General features: G+C 48.5%; 1 protein-coding gene across 1 annotated transcript in view; it reads left to right on the plus strand.

Annotated features, from left to right (window-relative positions):
• POU2F3 (POU class 2 homeobox 3) overlaps positions 1–21,383 on the plus strand; it is an 82,054-nt gene extending 60,671 nt beyond the window's left edge. Inside the window, exons 5-13 of the mRNA XM_012470630.2 lie at positions 844–946; positions 3,485–3,567; positions 6,499–6,681; positions 7,110–7,251; positions 8,897–9,033; positions 10,824–10,985; positions 17,138–17,204; positions 19,015–19,150; positions 20,139–21,383. Of these exons, the coding sequence (XP_012326053.1) occupies positions 844–946; positions 3,485–3,567; positions 6,499–6,681; positions 7,110–7,251; positions 8,897–9,033; positions 10,824–10,985; positions 17,138–17,204; positions 19,015–19,150; positions 20,139–20,178 (1,053 nt within the window). The 3' untranslated portion in view covers positions 20,179–21,383. The remainder of the gene's footprint in view (positions 1–843; positions 947–3,484; positions 3,568–6,498; positions 6,682–7,109; positions 7,252–8,896; positions 9,034–10,823; positions 10,986–17,137; positions 17,205–19,014; positions 19,151–20,138) is intronic.
• The last annotated feature ends 857 nt before the right edge of the window (positions 21,384–22,240 follow it).

A 22,240-nucleotide genomic window follows, 5' to 3' on the forward strand; every position in this document is an offset into this window, starting at 1 on the left:
ATGTCAGAGCCAAACTAGAATGGAGTGCTGGTGTGGGAAGAAAGAGGCATATGAGACGGTCCGGAGGGCTTTCATGTGATGAGACCTCTTCTCAGCAGGGATCACCTGGGAGAGAAAGAGCCACCCCTTGTGGAAATACATAAGAATGTGCAGATGTCCCTTCACCTTCCATTCAGCAAGGCTCACCAGGTCTTTTCTATGTGTGCAAACCTAAGCTCAACCTCACGGGGCACAGAGCTCTGGGGTCTGGATCACAGAGGGCTCCCTGATCCCACAAACATCAGAATTGTGAATCCTATGTCCTGGGCTGGTAGGAGAAACCCAGGAGAAATGGAGTGTCTGTTTAACTAAATTGGTTTTATTAAGAATGAATAGCTTGCCCCACCCAACTCCCACCCCAATATCTCCAGGAAAGATTCAGACCCAGGAAATGGCCGAGGCATGGCTTTTAGCATAATCAGGTGGCATGAGATTAAAAAAGAATTGAACAGCAGGGACTGCATGTTATCTCCAGGATAAACTTTGAGAGGTAGATAATACCCAGAACTCTGCCTTCAGGGTATTTTATAGTCTAGTTGGGAGACAGGACTGACACATACAAAAGTTAACTCAGGAGACAAGAGTTAAGTAACAATCTGTCATACAGACTCCTAGGCTGAGTACAGAAGCTGTAACAATACCAGCATTAATGGAGTAGCTACTATTTGCTAGACACTGGAGTACAAGGTCAGCTTGCAAACTCTCTGGGTCTGAAGACCCCTAGGACAGACGCATGGCAGGCAGATGGGGCTGATGTCCCCAGCTTGTAAATTCTGTGATGTGTGTGTATCTCTCCATGTGTAGGACATGGCTTCCCTCCATCCGCTCCAGCAGCTTGTGCTGGTTCCCAGCCACTTACAGTCTGTATCCCAGTTCCTGATATCTCAGACCCAGCCTGGGCAGCAAGGTAAGAACCCTGGGGGTTTCCACATAGACCAAGTCCAGTCAAGTGCTGCTGCTGCTGCTGCTGCTTTTTGCTGGGTGAGAGGGGGCCTAAGCGCAGGGCATGTATCCGTCACTTACCCCTCTGATATTAAGACCTACTTATCCACCCCACAGTCTGAGGAAGGAACCCTGGCAGTGCTCCTCCAGACTTAGTCTCCTTTTCTGCTTGCTTTTTCCAGCCTCCTCTGTGGGGTGGTCTGGCCCACCTCCTCAATTTCGTGGAGAGTTGAGATGGAAGGTGCAGGCGCGGAGGAGGACTGTGCCGTATAAGGGAGGGGAAGCACCTGGGACATGCAGTGCAGACAAGTCCCAATTCCTTGGAAATCTCTCCTGGACAGACTGCCTGCCTGGAAGCCTGGCTGTGATTCTATTTGGATAGAGCAGCAGTGCCACCCACAGGTTATTGAAAGGGTGTTCAGGTTTTCTTTGGCAGGGAAGTTACTTCCAGAGAACTTCTCCCTGGCCAAGAGCAAATAGATTGAACCATTAATAAATAGCTAACATTTCTTGGGCATTATGTGCCAGGAGCTCTGCTGAGTAATTTTTCTGACATTCCTCAAAATAACCTTGTGCAGTAGGTAGTCCTATTATGCCTCTGGTGACTTACTGGGAAGTTTCAGAACTGTTTAATTGAGACCCATACTCTTGGCCATCACACAAGTGGGACAGTGCTTCCCGCCCTACTCTCATCTCCACCAACTAGGGTCAAAAGTGATGCAGGAGGCCAGGTGCAGTGGCTCACACCTGTAATCCCAGCACTTTCGGAGGCCAAGGCGGGCAGATCACTTGAGGCCAGAAGTTCAAGACCAGCCTGGCCAACTTGGTGAACTTCTGTCTCCACTAAAAATACAAAAATTAGTCGGGTGTGATGGTGCATAGGAGGCTGAGGCAAGAGAATCACTTGAACCTGGGGGGCAGAAGTTGCAGTGAGTCAAGATCAGGCCACTGCCCTCCAGCCTGGGTGACAGAGCCAGATTGTCTCTAAAAAAAAAAACAGTGATGGAGGAAGGAAGTAAAAACTCTCTCCTGTTGCACAAATCCCAAGTAGAATAAATCCAGAATCCAAACAAAATGCAACTCTACCTTCTGCCCTTAGCACCTGCACAGATACAGTCTCTATTCTTACAGTTCCCAAGGCATCTCAGAATATTATAGTGATGAATGAGACCCTATTTGAATTTTTAAGTGTTTATTTTGGTTAAACAATACACATTATACTCTTGGAATAGAAAAGGGAAGGTAACAGTTTAATTTGTTTTCAGAAGACAGGTGAGTGACATAAAAATGGCCCAGGCATATAACCAATTAGGTCAGTGTACGATGCAGTGGCAGAAAGACACTTCCAAATTTGGAGTCAGAAAAATTTACTGGTTTTTTAAAAAGTCACTTACTAACTGTGTGTTTTTGGAAAAGTTACCTAACCTCTATGAGCTTCCATTTCCTCTTCTGTAAAAATGAGATAATAGCAAGACTCTGCCTCAGGAGATTATTGAGAGTCACTTGAAATAATGTATGTGAAAAGGCTGTATCCATTTCAACTGCAATGCCAGAATTGCCATTAGTACCTAAGCCTCTAAACTCCCAGCTCAGGATTCCTTATAAGTGCTTTCTTGCCCACGTATTTTGATAATGAACAATGAAGCCCTGACTTTTTGAGACTGAAGAGTGTGAAGGTCAACATCAGCAGATGCTGTACATTGTGACCCAGAACAGCCTAGGGACAACAGAGACCCCAAGATGCTGTCGAGTGATGAACGATGGGGTGACTGGGCCCTTGCCTGCTTTGGTGGTTTGATGGCCCCACTCCTGCTCTCCCAGCAGAGGTCTCCAGTGAGCCACCAGCCAGGCAGGGCCCTCTTGTTTTCCTGGGGAGGACGGAGAAGCAGGTACAATGCATACCGCCCAAGGGAGTTTCCAGAAGCTCGGCCCTTGACTTTCCCTCCTCTCTCAGCCCTCCCTCCCAAGTATAAAATGCCCTGGTCAGTCACATGCCTCTGTCTATGGCCCACTGCCCTTTGGAGCTGTATGGTCGCATCTGCTTGGTCTGGCATCCTGGCAGATTTGGCTGGACCTCTGTAGCCACCGCAGCTACTTCTCCTGAAGGGAAAGCTGAAATCCTCAGCCCCAGCTTGAATTCTCAGCAGTCACCCTGCATTCCTTCCCTTCCTGGGTTTCTTCAGCTCTGGTAATCAGATCCCAGAGTAGATCCTCTTGACCCTCCTTAGCCTCTGCACCTCTCCAGACAGGCAGGCGGGAGGAAGAACTGGTTTGGGGACTGCTGTTTACATGTCTGTTTACCCCTGTATCTGCTTTGCCTCCACCTGTATGTGGCAATGCCTGGCAGTGCCTGGGGGACCTCTCCATGGGGCTTGAGGTGGGTGGAGGAACCTGATTAGGTGACGGGGTGGGAACAGTGATCATGGTGCCAAAGTGGTAGCACATGTCTTTCAAATGGCCTGGATTTTATTCGTCTGTTCCTTTGCCTCCCCCTTTCACCCAGGTCTGCAGCCAAATCTCCTCCCCTTTCCACAGCAACAAAGCAGTCTCCTCCTCCCACAGACTGGGCCGGGCCTGGCATCCCAGGTAAACAACCCCATTCTTCCTGTTTCCTCTAGGAATGCTTCAGCTCTCGCTGGTTTCCTCCCTATCGCTTTAACAGGGCACTAACCCCTCTGGGGAGAGGGGACAGCACGGAACTATCCCTGTTGGCACAGAGGGAATCCAAGCTACAGCAAGAAGGGACAATTTGCCAAGTGTCACTGGTGGGGCCAGAATTAGAACCCAGAGATTCCAGCTCCCATGCTAGCCTCCTTCGTGCTGTAGGCTCTGGACTCCAGCCCTGCACAGGTCCTAGCATTGCTCCTCTGAGAGCTGGGCTCAGCTAATTTCTCAGGCATAGCAAAATGGCCACCAATTCTACCTAGGTGCTCTCAGGCCCCAAGTGGGAGACTACAGTACCATGGACCTGCCAGGTGCGGTGGCTCACACCTGTAATTACAGCACTTTGGGAGGCTGAGGTGGGCGGATCAGGAGTTTGAGACCAGCCTGACAAACATGGTGAAACCTCCTGTCTACTAAAAATACAAAAATTGGCTGGGCATGGTGGCACGTGCCTGTAATCCCAGCTACTCAGGAGGCTAAGGCAGGAGAATCACTTGAACCCAGGAGGTGGAGGTTGCAGTGAGCCGAGATTGGGCCACTGCACTCCAACCTGGGCGACAGAGCAAGACTCTGTCTCGGGGGAAAAAAAAAAATACCACAGACCTTATGTCCCAGACCACAAAGCCAGTGCCTCTCACCTTTGGGCCACCATTCCAGATTGCCTCCTGCAGAGGGAACGTATATAAGCCAGTGGGCTGAGGTCTGGAAGAGAGACTGTTTGCAGAGCTGCCATGGTTCCACAGAGCACCTTTTTGCCAATTAGGAAAAAGGCACCTCTTGTTCTGGCCAGCTGCAGCCTCATGCCAGGGTGCACAGCTTGGCGACAGCAGCATGAGCTGTATCTCAGCTGCCGTTCCTCCCCTGATCTGGGTGCCCCTGTACAGTTAATAACCTGCACAGCTGCATGAGATGGCTCTGCACAACTGGTTGGGCAGAAAGGTTGGAAATGACTACAGAGATCTCTGCTATGATCCCCGTGGCTCACCAAGAGCCCTGCCTTTAGAGAGGGCTGAGGTCACTAAAACACCTAGTGGGGAAGCACACCATCTAGTGGTTGAAATGGGGACACCAGCATCATGAGCTGCTCTTCCACCCGCTCCTGGCAGCCCTCTCCAGAATCTCATAGTCATGGGTTACAGCTGGAAGAGATTTTAAAATATTCAAGATCAACTCTCATCTCTTGTGATATTTTGGCATGGAGAGACTGGTAGCAGAGAGACCTCGTAGAAGATTATGAAGATCATCCAGGGGAGGGGTAATAAAGGATTGGGTTAGAGTTGTGCCAATAAGAAGAGGGGATGATTGAGGAGATGTTTTGGGAAGTTGAATCAGTGCAGTTTGGCAGTGGATTGAAGGTGAAAGGAGGAGGGAGAAGGTCTAGCAGAGGACTCCATAAGTGTTTGTCAAATGGAAGAACAAATGATTTAATGAAAAGGAAGGAAAAGGAAGGTTCAAGGAGAACTGGGGCTTTGCCCTGAGGGTCTGGTCTATGCCACACCCTCCTCACACACCCGCTCCCTGCAAAGCAAGACAAATTCATGATGGTTTCAGACTATGCTGTTCTGAAAGACCCCTCTTTGGGGGAAAGACTCCTAAACTTTTCTCTGGTCCTTTTACCTTCTTCGTCATAAGGATGCCTGTCTGAGTGGTAAACCCAAATATCCCAGAAGAGAAGGAGTAATGTTAACCCTAATCTATGAAAAGTAAATTAAGTACGATAGAAGAGGTGGATTTAGCCCTCTGGGCTGGACACAGTGCCTGGACCCCTAGGCCCAGATTCCACTCCATCCTTGCAGAATGATAGATGTCTTTAAGATTGGTTTCATTCCTGACCCCAAATGGGCACAACGTGGTTCTAGGTTTAAGGGTACATTTTCCTATGAAAATAAACTCAAGAAAGAATATCTGGCTGGTCACAGTAGCTCATGCTTATAGTCCCAGCACTTTGGGAGGCCAAGATGGGTGGATTGCTTGAGCCCAGGAGTTTGAGACCAGCTTGGGCAATATGGTGAAGCCCCATCTCGACAAAAACAATAGCCAGACGTGGTGGCACAAGCCTGTAGCCCCAGCTGTTCAGAAGGCTGAGGCAGGAGAATGGCTTGAGCCCAGGAGGTTGAGGCTGCAGTGAGCAGTGATTGTGTCACTATACTCTAGCGTGGGTGACAGAGTGAGATCCTGAAGAAAGAAAGAAAGAGAGAGAGAGAGAGAAAAGAAAAGAAAATCTAACAACCCAAATGAGATCAAGGTGCATTTTATAAAGGTACTGATTAAAATACCTTTGATTAAAAACAAAACACTTTCACAAAAGAAAATGGTGGTTGAGAAAGTAAAATGACGCACAAGAGTTTGACATTTTAGGGAAGTTCTATGAAGGCTGTGAGTTCTTGCATGTTCCCTGTTATCTTCAGTTAACTCCTGTTGAACACCTCAGTTACCTGCTTTATGGAAAAAAAAAAAAAAAAAAAAAAAGCAAGCAACCTTTTCCTTGTTCAGTTCTGTGATTGTTTTTGGAATCTTCGTAAACAACCCTGCTAGCTCCTTTTATGGTGGAAAACTGAAAGGAGGAAGTAACCTGCTCAGACTCAAACAGTGAGTCACAGACGAAAACTGAGGCCACCTCCCTATCCCGCAATCCTGCTGATGCTTCTACCCAGATATTCCAATCATTTGCTATACATTCATAGAAACTTCAATTCAACTTCCATACCTCTGGGAAAAAGATAGGACTCAAATGTATCCAGGGATCTGTCATCCTCTAAGTGGGCCTATTAGTAAAAAAAAAAAAAAAAAAAAAAAAATCAGAAAATGTCATTTATTGATCTTTGTGGATCTGCTTGATGTGTTTCCTATCAGGCAGTTGGGCGCCCTGGGCTGCCAGGATCCTCTTTAGAACCCCACCTGGAAGCATCCCAGCATCTCCCAGTGCCCAAGCATCTACCCAGCTCTGGAGGAGCTGATGAGCCCAGTGACCTCGAGGAGCTGGAGAAGTTTGCCAAGACCTTCAAGCAGAGGCGCATTAAGCTGGGCTTCACACAGGTTTGGCTTTAGGGGAAAAGATAGAAGAAATTGAGGAGTGGCTGGGGACTGGACTTCCCAAGTGCTGTTTTCAAGAGCAACCAGAGGCTCCACGTGTTGGGACCAGCTCATCCTGTCCCTGAGTTCTCTGAGAATAGGGCACAGTTGCCATTGGTAGGGAAACTGAGGACATTGCTGGTGGGGGAGAATGAGAGGTGGAAAAGGGGCTGAGTCTCTTGAGCACATGGGCATGGTCCACTCAGAGTCTAAGGAGAGAAAGAAACCAATTCTTCAACTTAGAGGGAGGAGACTTGGAAAGGAGCTGAGGATGGGTGAGCACGCAAACGTTCAGGCTGGCTGTGTGATCAGTGCTAGGATCGTGCAGGATGGTGGGCAAACAAGAGGAGGAGGCTGCCTCTCACGTTCCTCCCTCTTGGTCCCATGCTTAGGGAGATGTGGGGCTGGCGATGGGAAAGCTCTATGGCAACGACTTCAGCCAGACCACCATCTCGCGATTCGAGGCCCTCAACCTGAGCTTCAAGAATATGTGCAAGCTCAAGCCCCTGCTGGAGAAGTGGCTGAATGATGCAGGTGGGCCTCACAAACACAGATGCCAGGGGCCCTACGGGGCTCTGCAGGGGAGGGCCAGTGACTTGTCGTGTTGGGGCTTTCGGGGCTTGATAGCTAACACCCCTTCCTTCTCCTGAGACTGGAGCCAACACAGAAACAAGACACAGCACGAAGACAAGTGTAGATGGAAGTGTCAGCCTGACCACTGCGAAGCCCTCAGGAGGATGTGGATTTAGGTCTATGTCCATCAAGATTTGCCCCCGTTCCATTCCTACCCCATCCCACCCAGCATAGACCTTAGGACAATTCCCAGCGACAAAGTCGGGGTCTGCAGAGCAGACACACTTACGCAGATCGCTGTCTGACATAAGTCTAGGTCAGGGAGACAGAGCAGTGGACCCTCTAGGGTCTCACTGGGAGGGGGAGACCACAGGCATGACATAGGGTCTTTCCCTGACTCATTCTTGAGTAGGTTTTCAGCAGACAAGGACTTACTACAACCCAGGAAAGCCTGACAGCAGGAGTGGCGTTTGCGGCAGGACTCAGTGAGGAGTGGTAGCCGGGAGGCATCCCAGGAGGTCGAGGGTGTGAGCTAAGGGACCACACATTTGGAATAATGAAAGGAGAGGTTAGCAGCAGGGACTAGCATAGGATGGGGCTTCTCAGCTTTGGCACTATGGACATGCTGGGCCAGGTCATTCTTGTGCCAGGGACTGGCCTATGCATTGCAGGATGTTTCTGGCATCCCTCGTCCCTACCCACTAGTTGCCAGTAGCATCCATCCCCCGTTGAAACAGCCAAGAATCTCTACAGACATTGCCACATGTCCTGGGGGGAGTGGTGGTGATGCAGTCACTCCTGGTTGAGAACCACTGGCCTAGGCAGAGGGAGGGAGCCTGCCGGTCTCCAGGGCTGGGCTCTCTTCAGTGTGTTCACGTGGGTTCGTGGTGACAGTGGAGTGTGAGGAAAGGTGGGGCGGCCAGCCAGGGCTGTGACTCCTGTGGAAGGCCCTCCACATGCAAGCATGGGAGGGGGCAGGAAGCTCCCCCAACAGGGCATCCCTTAGACAGCCTTTATGGAAGCAATGCAGTGAGCGAAATGATCCAAAGGTCTTCAGCTCTCTGGGGAGGGCCCCGTAGACCATTTCTAGTCCCTATCGGTTGCTGAATCCTTCCTCAGGGTCATCCCTCCTACGGCCCTACAGCCTTAGCTCCAACATTTGCACTGGCAGGAAGATGCCTCCAACACCAACAGTCTGCCACCAAGTGCCATTGCTTTTGACTTCAAATCCCATTTCACATTTCACTCAGTATTCACATCCAGGCATATCTGTAAACAGCAGCCTCATGAGCGTTACCCGCAGGAGCCCTGCCAGTGCACCCTTACACCCACACATGCCGCCGATGCCTGGGCATCCCTCAGCCGTGACCGCAAACACTGGAGACACTGCTGTGGGGGCCACAGAGGGCCATGGAGAGCCTTTGCCCTGAGCAATGAGGAGAAGCAGGATTCTTGGTCTGTTCTGGGCTCCTGCTGGGAAAGGGGATTGCTCCTGAAAATGCCACCACAGAGCTCATTGGGAGGGGTTGTTGGACCTCAAATCCATGAAAGCACCGGCCACTCATCCCCTTCTCTCAGCTTCCTTTGCTCCTTCGTGTCCCCACAGAGTCCTCTCCGTCAGACCCCTCAGTGAGCACGCCCAGCTCCTACCCCAGTCTCAGTGAAGTATTTGGTAGGAAGAGAAAGAAACGGACCAGCATTGAGACCAACATCCGCCTGACTCTGGAGAAGAGGTTTCAAGATGTGAGCAGCGCCTTCGGGTGGGCATGGGTGGGCTGCTCACACAGGTAGGGGGAGCAGACACAGCACAGGCCCCTTGGCACCGGCCATCTGTACCTCACACCTGCCCTGGGACATGGTCAGAAAACACACTCTCCCACTCCAGGCGCCCAGGCATTGCAGTGCAAAGCTGCCCTCCATCTCAGTTCCAGGAACCTCCTCCTCCACTGACCCTTCTTGCCCTGACATCTGTTTAGGGCCCTTGGTTTCTCTCACTGGGAGATTTAAAGAACTGGCTGTAGGGTCCCAGAACACAGTGTATCTCTGCATCCAGTTGAGGTAAGGGAGCGAAGCCAGGGGATTGTATATACGTTCTCCATTTCCCATGCAGTACATTTTGTATTTTTCAAATTCTAACTGTAATAAATGCTCATTGTAAACAATTTGCAAAGCACAGTGAAATAGAAAAGAAAAAACCCATCACCAAATGCCATCTGACCGCATTTCCTTCTAGTCCTTCTTTTCTGTGCACATTTAAATATTTGTGACCATGGTAGACACCTACATTTTTTGGAACTTGTAGCAAAAGCAGATTTTTGAGCCAGTATGTGGAAGCTGTGAGCCCCATGTGAGCCGGGGAAGAGAGGAGGGAGAAACAGGTGTGGTCTAACCAGCCTCTAGCCAGGCTCCCTCAGATCCCAGCCTCCAGAGCCGCCATGGGTACCATGAGCCTACAAAGGCCCCAGGCCTCTGGGACTGCTGCCTATCTGGCAGATCCCCCATGTACCTGGCTCAAGGATTTGGTGGCCACATCCAGCTAGCCCAATGACAGGAACTGGCTCTTCCTTCTTTTTAGGTTTCCTGGAGTGGCAAGGTTAAGGGAGGGTATAGGAGTGGGGGAAAGTGGCGGGGCTAAAGACCAGGTGTGAGGGATCAGAACAAGGCAGTGGCAGCCATGTAGCAGGTATCACTGTGCCACAGCCCTGATGGGTCCACGTGCTTTAGCTTTATTTCCTGCTTTGAGGCAAGAGGACAGGAAGAAATGACAAGGCAGGCCAGGAGTTGTGGCTCACGCCTGTAATCCCAGCACTGTAATCCAGGCCGAGGCGGGTGGATCACTTGAGGTCAGGAGTTCAAGACCAGCCTGCCCAACATGGTGAAACCCCATCTCTACTAAAAATACAAAAATTAGCTGGGCATGGTGGCGCATGCCTGTAATCCCAGCTACTTGGGAGGCTTGAACCCAATTCTCCAACCAGGGAGGATTGCTTGAACCCAAGAGGCAGAGGTTGCAGTGAGCTGAGATCATGCCACTGCACTCCAGCCTGGGCAACAGAGCAAGACTCTGTCTCAAAAAAAAAAAAATGACAAGGGATAAGGACATCAGGTTATAAGGCAAGAATACAAAAGAGGGTAGGGGCTCTGGGGACTCTGCCTGCCCCACGTAACTCATCCATGGACTCCTCTCTTCCCAACTCAGGAACGAAGGAAAGAGAGCCTACATCTATGGAAACCCTGCTTTGTGACAGGCCCTGTGCTTGGCAGTTTATACACATTTTCTCATTTAATTCCCACAATAATCCTATGTGGTAGGCATGATTATTATCATTTCATAGATGATAAGACAGGCTCAGAGAGGTTAAGAAAGTTTGCTAAGGACACATAGTAAGTGATAAAGCCAGTATTCCATCCTAGGTCTGACTCTAAAGCTTTTGATCCTTATATAGTTGTATCCTGTTTCTTTGGGACCTCTGTTCCCCACCCCTTCAAGATTCCCTTCTCTTGACCATACTCTGCCCTTTTGGTCCCTATAGAACCCAAAACCCAGCTCGGAGGAGATCTCCATGATTGCAGAGCAGTTGTCCATGGAGAAGGAGGTGGTGAGGGTCTGGTTCTGCAACCGACGCCAAAAGGAGAAGCGAATCAACTGCCCTGTGGCCACACCCATCAAACCACCTGTCTACAATTCCCGGCTGGTGAGTGGCCAGGAGCCAAGCTGCCCACCAAGCACTGGAGAGACATGATGCTTGGAGGGGAAGGTGGTGACTGCAGGGAATAGGGGAGCATCCAGTAAATAAATAAGCAAAGAGATGTCGTATCGAATACAGTAGAAAGAACACTAAAGATAGGCTAGGGAATAGAAGGGGACAGCAGGGAGTTGCTCTTTCAACAGGGAGGTCAGGGAGGACCCTCCTGATAAGGGCATGTGAATGGAGACCTGGAGTTGTCAGGGAGTGAAATATGTGGATATCTGAGGGAAAGAGTGTTCTAGGCAGAGGCACTGGCAAGTGAGAAGATCCAGCCAGCACGTTTAAGGAACAACAAGGCAGCCAGTGTGTCTGGGGACAGAGCGAGAAAGGGGACCAGAAGTAAGAGAGGAAGTCAGAGAAGAAACAGGAAGCAGAGCATCCAAGCTCTTGGAGGTCATTGAAAGGCCCCTGGTTTTCAGTTTGGGTAAAATGAGAAGCCATTGGAGAGCTGTAGCCAGAGAAGGCTAAGTTGGCTGACGTGGGCTGCTATGAGGGAATAATCTGTGTGGAGGCAGGAGACCGGCTAGGAGAATAACAGTGGTTAGGCTGTGTGGCAGAGGCTTGGCCTAGGGCAGTAGCCATGGAGGTGAGAAGGAATGGTTGCATTCTGGCCTGACTTTGACAGTGGAGCAGCATGATGTGCTCAGATACAGAATACAAGAAAGACTGAGAGATGACTGCAAGAGATTTGGCCCGAGCAATGCATTGGGAAGCACTGCGATTTTTTGGAATGATGAAAACTGCAGGAAGAGCAAGTTTGAGGAAAAAAGCTAAGAATTTGGGGCTGGTCATATGAAGTGGGACATACTTACAAGGCATCCAAGAGGAAGTGTGAAGGAATTACATCTGTGACTCTGGAGTTCAAGGGAAAAGCCAGGGCTGGGAACAATTTGAAGTTCCAGGCAGACAAGGAATTTCAGAGGGTAGGAAATACCTTCTCTATGTAGGGAGAAATGGTTCCTGGAGGGTGGGGTTGGGAAGGTTCTTCTCTGGGACTGGGGATGAGGATGGTTGAAGGTTAAGGGAGTTGGGGAGGATGATACTGACCTTGAGTCTTTCAGCACTGTAAGATGGGCAAAATGCAGCCTTGTCAGGGTGGGACACAGCTGTTTCCCAAAAACTACACCATTGTTGATTCTTTCACCAGCCAGCTACCAACTACCTTCTATATATTGCACCAAGTGCTGGGGATACAAAGACAAACATTTTTGTTCCCTGTCCCAGAGGACCTTATTGCCTAGCAGAGGAGCAGGTAAATAAATAACTGGAAAACAGCATGATTATTTCTCCAGGAGAACTTAGGAGCAGCAGCTAACCAGCCTTGGGAACTGGTGGTTAGGACAGGCTTCCCCAAGGAGATAATTAATACCTGAGCTGAGTCTAAAGGATGAGGAGGAATAGAAAGGCAAATAAACGTGGGTGGAGCTCTCCCAGGGGAAAGTAGGAGAGCCGTGGAATGGGGCAGGGAGAGTGCGGCACGTTCACAGGACCGCAGGTGGTTCCATGAGGAGGAGTGTTGAAAGATGAGGCTGGATGGATCAGCAGGGGCCAGAATGCAGGGAACTGCATTAGTACACAGTGCTAAGGAACTGAAGCCTTGGGGGAATCACTGAAGGAGTTTCATAGGATATTGGCATGGTCAATTTCTTTTTTTTTTTTTTTGAGATGGAGTCCCGCTCTGTCACCCAGGCTGAAGTGCAATGATGTGATCTCGGCTAATACAAAATTAGCCACCACGCCTGGCTGATTTTGTATTTTTAGTAGAGATGGGGTTTCACCATGTTGGCCAGGCAACCTCCACCTCCCGGGTTCAAGCAATTCTTCTGCCTCAGCCTCCCAAGTAGCTGGGACTACAGGCGCACACCACCACACCTGGCTAATTTTTGTATTTTTAGTAGAGATGGGGTTTCACCGTATTGGCCAGGCTGGTCTTGAACTCCTGATCTCATGATCCACCTGCCTCGGCCTTTCAAAGTTCTGGGATTACAGGCGTGAAACCACCGTGCCCAGCCATTTTCTCTTTTGAACGATCACTCTGACTGCAGGATAAAAGATGGTTTGAGAGGCACAAGATGGGTTTCAGGAGGACCAGTTAGGATGGGACTGCAGGTATCCAGTAGAGAAAGATCGAGGGCAAAGCAACCCCACGAGGTAGGAATGAGAAGGGTGGGAAGGATTCAGGAAATCATTAGAAGGTCTTGGTTAATGAATGGAAAGCTGGATGGGGGCAGGAAGAGAGAAGAAGAAAAGGGAATCCTCTGCAATGACGCTCGGCATTCAGCCTGGGCTGATTGGGCAGATGTAGTGCCATTTACAGAATAAGCAAACCAGGAGGAGATGGCTTGGGAATGGGAAGAAGTGATGATTTCAGTTCTTATGTCATCATGATGTACAGCGAGTCCTGCAGGACTCCCACGTGGGAATGTCCCTGGGCACTTGAGATTATGGGTCTGGAGGTAAGAAGCAAAGGCTGGGATGAAGACAGGGACTGGGGAGTCACAGTGTGTAGGTAATGGTTGAAATCCTGGGTGAGAAGGAACTCGTCTATGGAGTTTACGTAGAGGAAGCAAAGAGCAAAGGCCATGCCACCAGAGATGGGTAAAGGAAGAGGATCAGGGAAGAAGCTGAGAAGGAGGGACCAGAAAAGGCAAGAAACTACAACCAAGTAGATGTGAGGAGTGTTGGGCAGGAATGAGCCCCTTAGGAGTGCCATGGGAACCAAGAGGAAAGACACCCAAATCAGAATGGGGCCCAGGAGGGTGGATATCTAATTTGTTTGGAGAATAGATTAGGAATTAGCAAGAGTAGCATGCAAGACATAAGGAACAGCTATGAGAAGGCATAGAATTATTTTTTAATATTTTATTTATTTATTTATTTATTTTAAATATTTTTGAGACAGAGTTTTGCTCTTTTTGCCAAGGCTGGAATGCAGTGGTGCAATCTAGGCTCACTGCAACCTCCGCCTCCTGGGTTCAAGAGATTCTCTTGCCTCAGCCTCCCGAGTAGCTGGGATTACAGGCACCTACCACCACACCTGGCTAATTTTGTATTCTTAGTAGAGTTGGCCAGGCTGGTCTCGAACTCCTGACCTCAGGTGATCTGCCTGCCTTGGCCTCCCAAAGTGCTGGGATTACAGGCATGGGCCACTGCTCCCAGCCTGAAGGCATGGAATTACAAAACAACATGATGCATTTGGGGAATCACAGGCATTTCAGTTTGGCTAGAGCAAAGGGTTTAAGATTAAAATTAGAGGGGTTGATGAGTGTTGGATCATAATGGGCCATGGATGCTGAAGTACCCTAAACTCAGTAAGGGATCATTGAACATGTGAAGTTGGAGGCAACATGATATTCATTCATTATTTCTTCCTTAAGCATTCACTGAGCACCTACTATATGTTTGGTACTGGGGCTCCAGTGGTGAATAGCACATGTGACCCCTGCTTACAGTGTATCAGGAAAACAGATACTAAACAAATGCTATTTGTGATGAAGGCTTCAGAGAAGAGCTACAGGTATTTGAGGTGCCTAACCTAGTCCAGGATGTCAAGAGCTTCTCTGAGAAATGATGTTTAAACTGACACCAGAAGAATGTGAATGTCACCATTGATATTAACAGGGAAAGTGTCTGAGTTGAGGGGGGCAGAGAGGAGTGAGGACAGGGAAGAATATTCTAGGTAGAGGAAGTAGCGTGTACAAAGGTTCTGAGGCTGGTGGTGGGGTGGGGCAGGAGGAAAGTAGCATAGAAGGCTGGAATGGGCTGGAAACCAGGGAGCAAGGGTGTGAATGAGGAGACTGGAATGGCAGGCAGGGGCTGGATTACATCGGGCATCGTAGGTCTTGTGAAGAAACTTGGGTCATGTCATAGAAACTTTGGAATCTTTAAGGATTGGACTTCGTTTAGAGCAGATGGGAAGTAGTAGCTTCTCCCTTTGGTTCAATGCCAACCCAGGACATCAACATGAAGAGACATGGTGGGGGCCTACAGGAGCCATGCAGGGGCCCTGTTCCTCATTAGCTTTCATTCAACACATATTTACTGAGCACCTGCAATGTTCCAGGCATCACAGAAAGCACTGGAGGTGCAGCAGTGAACCACACAGGCATTCACCTGCCCTCATAAAGTCTACAGCCTAATAGGGGTGAAGGACATTAAATAAATGGTTACACTAACACTTGTGATGTCATGAAGAAAATGAGACAGAAAATTTTCTGATCCTGTCTTTGGGTCTCCTTGTGACAGTCCCTTGGGACTAGGACATAGTTTCTTCTGCTTCTGGAATAAAATGATTAGCAGGCGGAAAGGCAAAATGGTGCAGATCAATGTGGGTAGAATGCTACCATATATCTAGAAAATAAAACAGGGGGGACCATGGATATGTCTGTTTGCATACGCCTAGCCTGTCTCCAGAAGGAAACGAGCTGGCCACCATGACCAAATACATTATCATTTATTTAAAAACAACAACAAGGCCGGGCACAGTGGCTCACGCCTGCTCATCCCAGCACTTTGGGGGGCCAAGGTGTGCGGATCACCTGAGGTCAGGAGTTCAAGACCAGCCTGGCCAACATGGAGAAACCCTGTCTCTATTAAAAATACAAAAATTAGCTGTGTGTGGTGGTGTGTGCTACTTGGGAGGCTGAGACAGGAGAATCGCTTGAACCCAGGAGATGGAGTTTGCAGTGAGCCAAGATCACGCCACTGCACTCCAGCCTGGAAGACAGAGCAAGACACCGTCTCAAAACAACAGCAACAACAATACATGTCTTGGGTGTGACAGCCAGGAGGGAGGAGGAGAAGAGGTAGGGAAATTATTGATAACATCTCTTACCACTTTGCCACCCCTCCCAACCTGTGCCCCACACCGTCTCCACCCTTTGCAGGCCACCAGCCTACTGAGGAGGCTCATTGTATACGGAAGAGTCAATGAAAACAGGAAAACCTGGTGATTAGTGAGGAAATAGGTGCATGCTGCATCCTGTTAGAATGGGATCTTCCAAACTGGGGAAAGCAAAACTACATTTTGATACCCTTGCAAACACCTGGTCAGAGCTTCCCCTGTTAGCATGAGAAGAATAAGGGGCAGTGAAAATACACAGACTTTAGCTCAAAAGATGAGCTGAATAACATCTAGAGATACACAGCAGTTGACAGCTTCTTCCTCCAGAAAGGGAGAAAACTAGCATTTAACAAGCTGACACTGTTTACCAGCTGTCAGGTTGGAAGCTTTACGGACATTATGTCATTATATCTTAATTAAAATGAAATGGAAGTAGTATTGCTATTTTACAGAGGAGAAAACCAAATCTCAGTGGGGTTAGATAACTTGTCCAAAGTCAAACAGACAGTGGTGGAGCTGTCTTACTCCCAGACCTGCTGGGCTCCAAGCTCTGTTCTTTCTGTTATATCTTTTTCTAGGTTGTTCTAGGATAGTAAGAGCGAAGGGGCGGTTCCTGAATTGCATGGGGGTGGGTAAACAAAATTATCCTAGGTCCCTTTCTAATCTCAGAGCTGATGACGCTGTGAGGTCTCCAGGGCAAAATAAAAAGCTTCAGAGACCAAAGTTCAATGCCTCCAGTTACCTCTGGAGAATCCACACTGCATTCATCCATCAGAGTGGGAAACCCCAAGAGAGGCTGCTAGGCTGAGCAACCCTGCTGTCCTGAGCAAAAGCAGGGTTCTTTTAGCGAGGAAGCAATGGAGACCAGAAAACAGGGAGGCAACCAGCAGTATCTGCCACAGCAGGGCCCAAGAGGCTTGTCTTTCTCACCTCCGGCGCTCTCAGGCAAGGCAGCCTTCAGCTTGGCAGTGCCAAAGAAACCTTATCAGGGGATACACATTGTCCGGGGCTGGAGGGGCCTGGTGTCGACACCAGGGACCTTCCAGAGCAGACTGGTCCTGGATCTGGATGCCAGTACGTGGTCCAGAGACCATCCCATAGAAAGGAGGATGGAGTGTAGGTTTGGGACTAGGAAATCACCAAGGAAGCCAAGCCCTGGTCTCTACAGAGTCTGGGGCCTACTGTCTTTGGAGAATGATCTGAAGCTGGAGAAGGGAGCAGAAATGGACATTTACAAGCTTCTGTTGTTTTTCAGGTATCTCCCTCGGGGTCTCTGGGTCCCCTCTCTGTCCCTCCTGTCCACAGTACCATGCCTGGAACAGGTGAGCTTTAAAATGAGTTCTGAATAACACCAGAATTCTTTTTAAAAATGGGATATTAGAACTGAAAGTTATCTATCTAAGTCAGGATTCCCTAAATGTATTTCAAAGAATATTAAAATCTATGTTGGGGAAAAAAGCGTTCCGTGATCAAGTAAGTTTGGAAAATGCTGAGTAAGCACAGTTTAAACAAGTGTATGTTTGTTGTTTGTTTTGTTTTAATTGCAGCACTTTTCAGCACTCAGGTGTATAACATTCCAAAATGAACTGTATGGAAGGCCCAAGGAAAGCAAGGCTTCCCAAAGTAATTTTCTACCGAACTCTATTCCTCTAAAAGTACCTGATTATTTCAAAGAACTAGACAGGATGACCACATGCTCAAGGGTGGCCAGGACAGTCCCAGTGTCTGCTTCATGTCCTGACATAATTGTCAATAGCACTTCCTTCCACTTTTCAAAGTGTCTTAGGGTCGACCAGGTGCGGTGGCTCACACCTGTAATCCCAGCACTTTAGGAGGCCAAGGTGGACGGATCACAAGGTCAGGAGATCGAGACCATCCTGGCTAACACAGTGAAACTCCAACTCTACTAAAAAATACAAAAAATTAGCCAGGCATGTTGGCACGTGCCTGTGGTTCCAGCTATTCAGGAGGCTGAGATAGGAGAATTGCTTGAATCCGGGAGGCGAAAGTTGCAGTGAGCAGAGATTGCGCCACTGCATTCCAGCCTGGGCAACAGAGCGAGACTCTTTTTCAAAAAAAAAAAAAAAAAAAAAAGTGTCTTAGGGTCTTAGTTTGGATGGTAAAATATATGTCACTCTATCCATAGAACACAGCTTGGGAAACATGAACACAAGAGTTAATCCAGATACAAATCTGTCATTTCACAGAGGATGAAAATGAGTTTCAGGAAAGTGAAACAAATCAGCACAGGCTACAGAGCTGCTAAGTGGATGGCCCGGGACCAAGACAGGGCTCAAGTGCTCTCACTCCCAGTCCATTGCTCTTTTTGTTTTTGTTTTGTTTTGTTTTTTTATGACAGGGTCTTGCTCTGTTGCCCAAGCAATGCAGCAATGCAATCATGGCTCACTGCAGCCTCGACCTCCCAGGCTCAAGTGATCCTCCCATCTCAGCCTCCCGAGTAGCCGGGACTACAGGCACGCGTCATCACACCTGGCTTATTTTTGTATTTTTTGTAGAGACTGACTTTCACCATGTCGCCCAGGCTGCTCTTGAACTCCTGGGCTTCAGAAGCCCTCCTGCCTCGGCCTCCCAAAAGTATTGGGCTTACAGGCATAAGCCACCATGCCCAGCTCAGCTCATTACTCTTTGTAGAAAACCATGCACCTTTTCTATGTGGAGACTGGAGAACTAGAGTGGCTGACAATCTTTCATGGTGCCCTCGAATTCTCTTTCTCCCCTCTTCACTTGCCTTTCTTTCCTCCTCTCTTCCTTCTTGTTCTTTTTCTCCTCCCGCCTCTTGGTCTGGGGCTGCGTGTGCCCAGCCTAGGGTGTGTCCTAGAGTAGGATGATTTTGGCATCTGTTCTTGCATTTGGCAAATCTTAGACTTGCAGAACCAGCCACACCACTCTCCAGGGGCTGGGCTGCAGACAGCATTTTTGATGAGAGCCCCTCTGGGTGCGGGCAGAAGTTGATGCTAATGAGGCAGGAGGTGGGCAGGTGGGTGTGGGTAAGGAGAGGGTGAGGTCCCTTTGGGGATACAGCAGGAAATTTGTGTCGGAGGGGCTATGTCCTGATGTTCCGGGATCCAGCAGCATTATTTTCTCCTTGTTTTTGCCTCTCCTTGTCCTTAGTAACGTCATCCTGTTCCCCTGGGAACAACAGCAGGCCTTCATCTCCTGGCTCAGGACTCCACGCCAGCAGCCCCACTGCATCTCAAAATAACTCCAAAGCAGCAGTGAACTCCGCCTCCAGTTTTAACTCTTCAGGGTAAGGTAGAGGGGAGGGTGCAGAGACCTCCCAGCAGGGCCATGGGACATGTGAGAAGCTGGGCCCATGCCTTGGGAAAGAAAGCTTGTCATAGATAGGGTTGGAAAAGAGGAATGGGGTGGCAGGGAGAGGACAGAGAGAGAGAGCCAGACTGGACTCTATCCCTAGGGAGTGGAGATTTTAAAAAGAAGCTTCAGTCAGTGAGCCATCCTGGCAAGGAGCTGATGTCAACAAAGCCAAAATTTCCATCCTTACTTTGAGGGTGGAAATTTCCAAACACTCATGTCAGAAAGGGCCAGGTTCTTTGCTGGGCTTCATGCAAGGAGCCCAGTTTTCAGGAGGTTCTGATGTGAGCCTAGATCTTAGGCATAAAGAAAACCCTGGGCTTCAAGCATGACTGACACAGGGAGAGAGGGAAGTGCCGCCAATTCCTGTCTCCCACTCCCACCTGGGATGCAGTGGGGAAGGCGGCCCCCTGTGCTTCAGTTCATGAAGCAAAGAATCTACTCTAAAAAGCATTCACAGAGCTGATGCCTTGTGAGAGAGATTCTGCCCTGGTTCAGAACAAAACAGAGATATATAGGTTACAGACCTGAGTTTGTCAGAAAAGATGAACCCACCTGTCCAAATCCAGGCAGCTCAGCAAGGTAGCCAGCTCTTATTGGCCACTTGTTACATAGCCCAAAACTTCAAAGCACCTCACCTACCCCTACTGAGAGAGAGAGAGGGAACCATATAATATACATTACTAGCTTTAAAAAAAGTTTCAAAATATAATTCATATGCCATAAAATTCATCACTTTAAAGTGTACAATTCAGTGGTTTTTAGTATATTCACAAGATGTACGACCATCAGCATTATCTAATTCCAGTATGTTTTTATTACCCCTCCCCGCAAAACCCCTGTACCTGCTAGCAGTCACTCCCCATTCCCATCTTACGCCATCACATTAATAGCTTTAGGATTGACTTCTTTCTTCCTTCCAGATCTTGGTACCGATGGAATCATCCCACCTACCTCCACTGAGACCAAAAAGTTTCTCCTACTCCACCTGGCCCTGTATTCCCCCTGGAAGGAAGGGAGTCATGCCTTCTATGTACGGACAGATTGGTTTCAGAAGAGTGGAAGAAAATCCCCACTAGCAATGAACCCAGACTCTTGTCTTCTTCAGGAGCAAGGTCCTCAAGAGAGCCAAACTGTGATTGAACCAAGTGCAGACTCCTAATGCTCTTGAAATATACAGCCCCTCCTAGGAGCTTACCGTTTTCACCTTCCTTGCCTATGCTCTTGCCTTCTAGTTCCAAATATTTTAGCCAGCTCACTGTGGCAATAGTATCTCAGAGAAAAGACTTCTTGCTGTTATTCTCCAACTCATCTGTGAGCTTCTGGGGACAACCAGTTGGCTGGGATGCGAAACGCCAGAAGGGGAGTTAATAGTTTTGACTCTGAACTTGGCCACAATCCCTGAACTGATCCCAAAATCTGTGAAAAGATTTGAATCTGAGATCTCCACCAAAGCCTTGATGTTTTCTCTGTACAGCTAAGTTTTCTGATGGAATCTTCATCTCACCCCATTTTCTTTTTAACCTCGCCCCCATTTCTACAACCAAATCCATTCATCATTGCACCCTCCAGGTCCCCTGCTTTCTGCAGAAGGCGTAAAAGAGCTGCCCTAGGTGGGTGCCCTGGGCACGTTGCTCTGCCCACTGGTGCCCTTCTATCTGTCCATGTCTGCCCAGGGCTCAGGAGTGCCTGTTCTTTTCCTCCCTCCCTGTGTTTCTCTTTATCCTGTCCCCTCTCCTTTCTCCAGGCAGCAGAAGAGGAAGAACACAAGAGCAAACACACAACAATGATGGTGGCAAAATACCTGTATATAGCCCTTTCCCATTTTTCGCATTATGTTCTTAACTCCTTAATGTGGAATTTTCCAGCAAAACATTTAACTCAGGTGTGATTTTTGAAACTGTCTCTGTAATATTTTATCTTCTTTAAAAAGGGAGGAAAATACCAAAGTGTGAAATACTGTGCTAGCTTCCAGAGTTCCCACATGGGCTGGGAATCTTTTTTTTTACACATGGAGTCTCACTCTGTCACCCAGGCTGGAGTGAAGCAGTGTGATCTTGGCTCACTGCAACCTCTGCCTCCCAGGTTCAAGCGATTCTCCTGCCTCAGCCTCCTGAGTAGCTGGGATTACAGGTGCATGCCACCATGCCCAGCTAATTTTTGTGTTTTTAGTAGAGATGGGGTTTCACCATGTTGGTCAGGCTGGGCTTGAACTCCTGACCTCAGGATCTGCCTGCCTCAGCTTCCCAGTGTTGGGATTACAGGCATGAGCCACCACAACTGGCCTGGGCTGGGAATCTTTGTTGACTTCTTTGGGAACATTATCTCTAGAGTCTCCTTCTTTGTGGGCCATTGTGTAGAGATGTAACATGAAGCCATTCCAGAAATGGTAACTTAAGGGAAAAAAAGACTATGTGTCTAGGAAATTAGTGAGATTCAAAGGAATCTCTCTGTTCCTAAATAACTGTGCATAGTGATTATGAAAAGTATTCCATTGTTGATAAGAAGAGGTTTAGATTCTTGTGCTGTGTCTTTTTGTTGTTGTGGGGGCATGTGAGTGCATATAATGATATGGGATGGCAAAAAATGTTTCAAATTGGGACATTAAGTGTATTACTCCCCAAACTGATGCTAAAAATGGCATATGTTATTACAAGGCCCTGAAGGAGTCAGCGTTGTTACTCTCTGTAACAGAACTACCTTGACGGCAGAGTAGGCAAGAGATATTGTAAGTGGGAGGATGGTGAGTGTTTTAAGGTGAAGTCATTTGGACACTTAAGAGGTGGGGACTGAGGCTGATATCTCACGTCTCAGATACCCTGAACGGCAATTATTCATTACTCACAACATAAAGCAATAAATATTTAAGGCAAAAGATATTTTAATAATCATATATCAGCCAGGCTTCGTCGTGCATGCCTATAGTCCCAGCTACTGGAGAGCCTGAGATGGGAGGATCTACTGAACCCAGGAAGTCAAGGCTGTAGTGAGCCATGATCATGCCACTGCACTCCAGCCTGAAAAA

Source organism: Aotus nancymaae, unplaced genomic scaffold, assembly GCF_030222135.1.
Source record: "Aotus nancymaae isolate 86718 unplaced genomic scaffold, 86718_ANA_hifiasm-v0.15.2.pri h1tg000012l, whole genome shotgun sequence".
NCBI classification, from domain to species: domain Eukaryota; kingdom Metazoa; phylum Chordata; class Mammalia; order Primates; family Aotidae; genus Aotus; species Aotus nancymaae.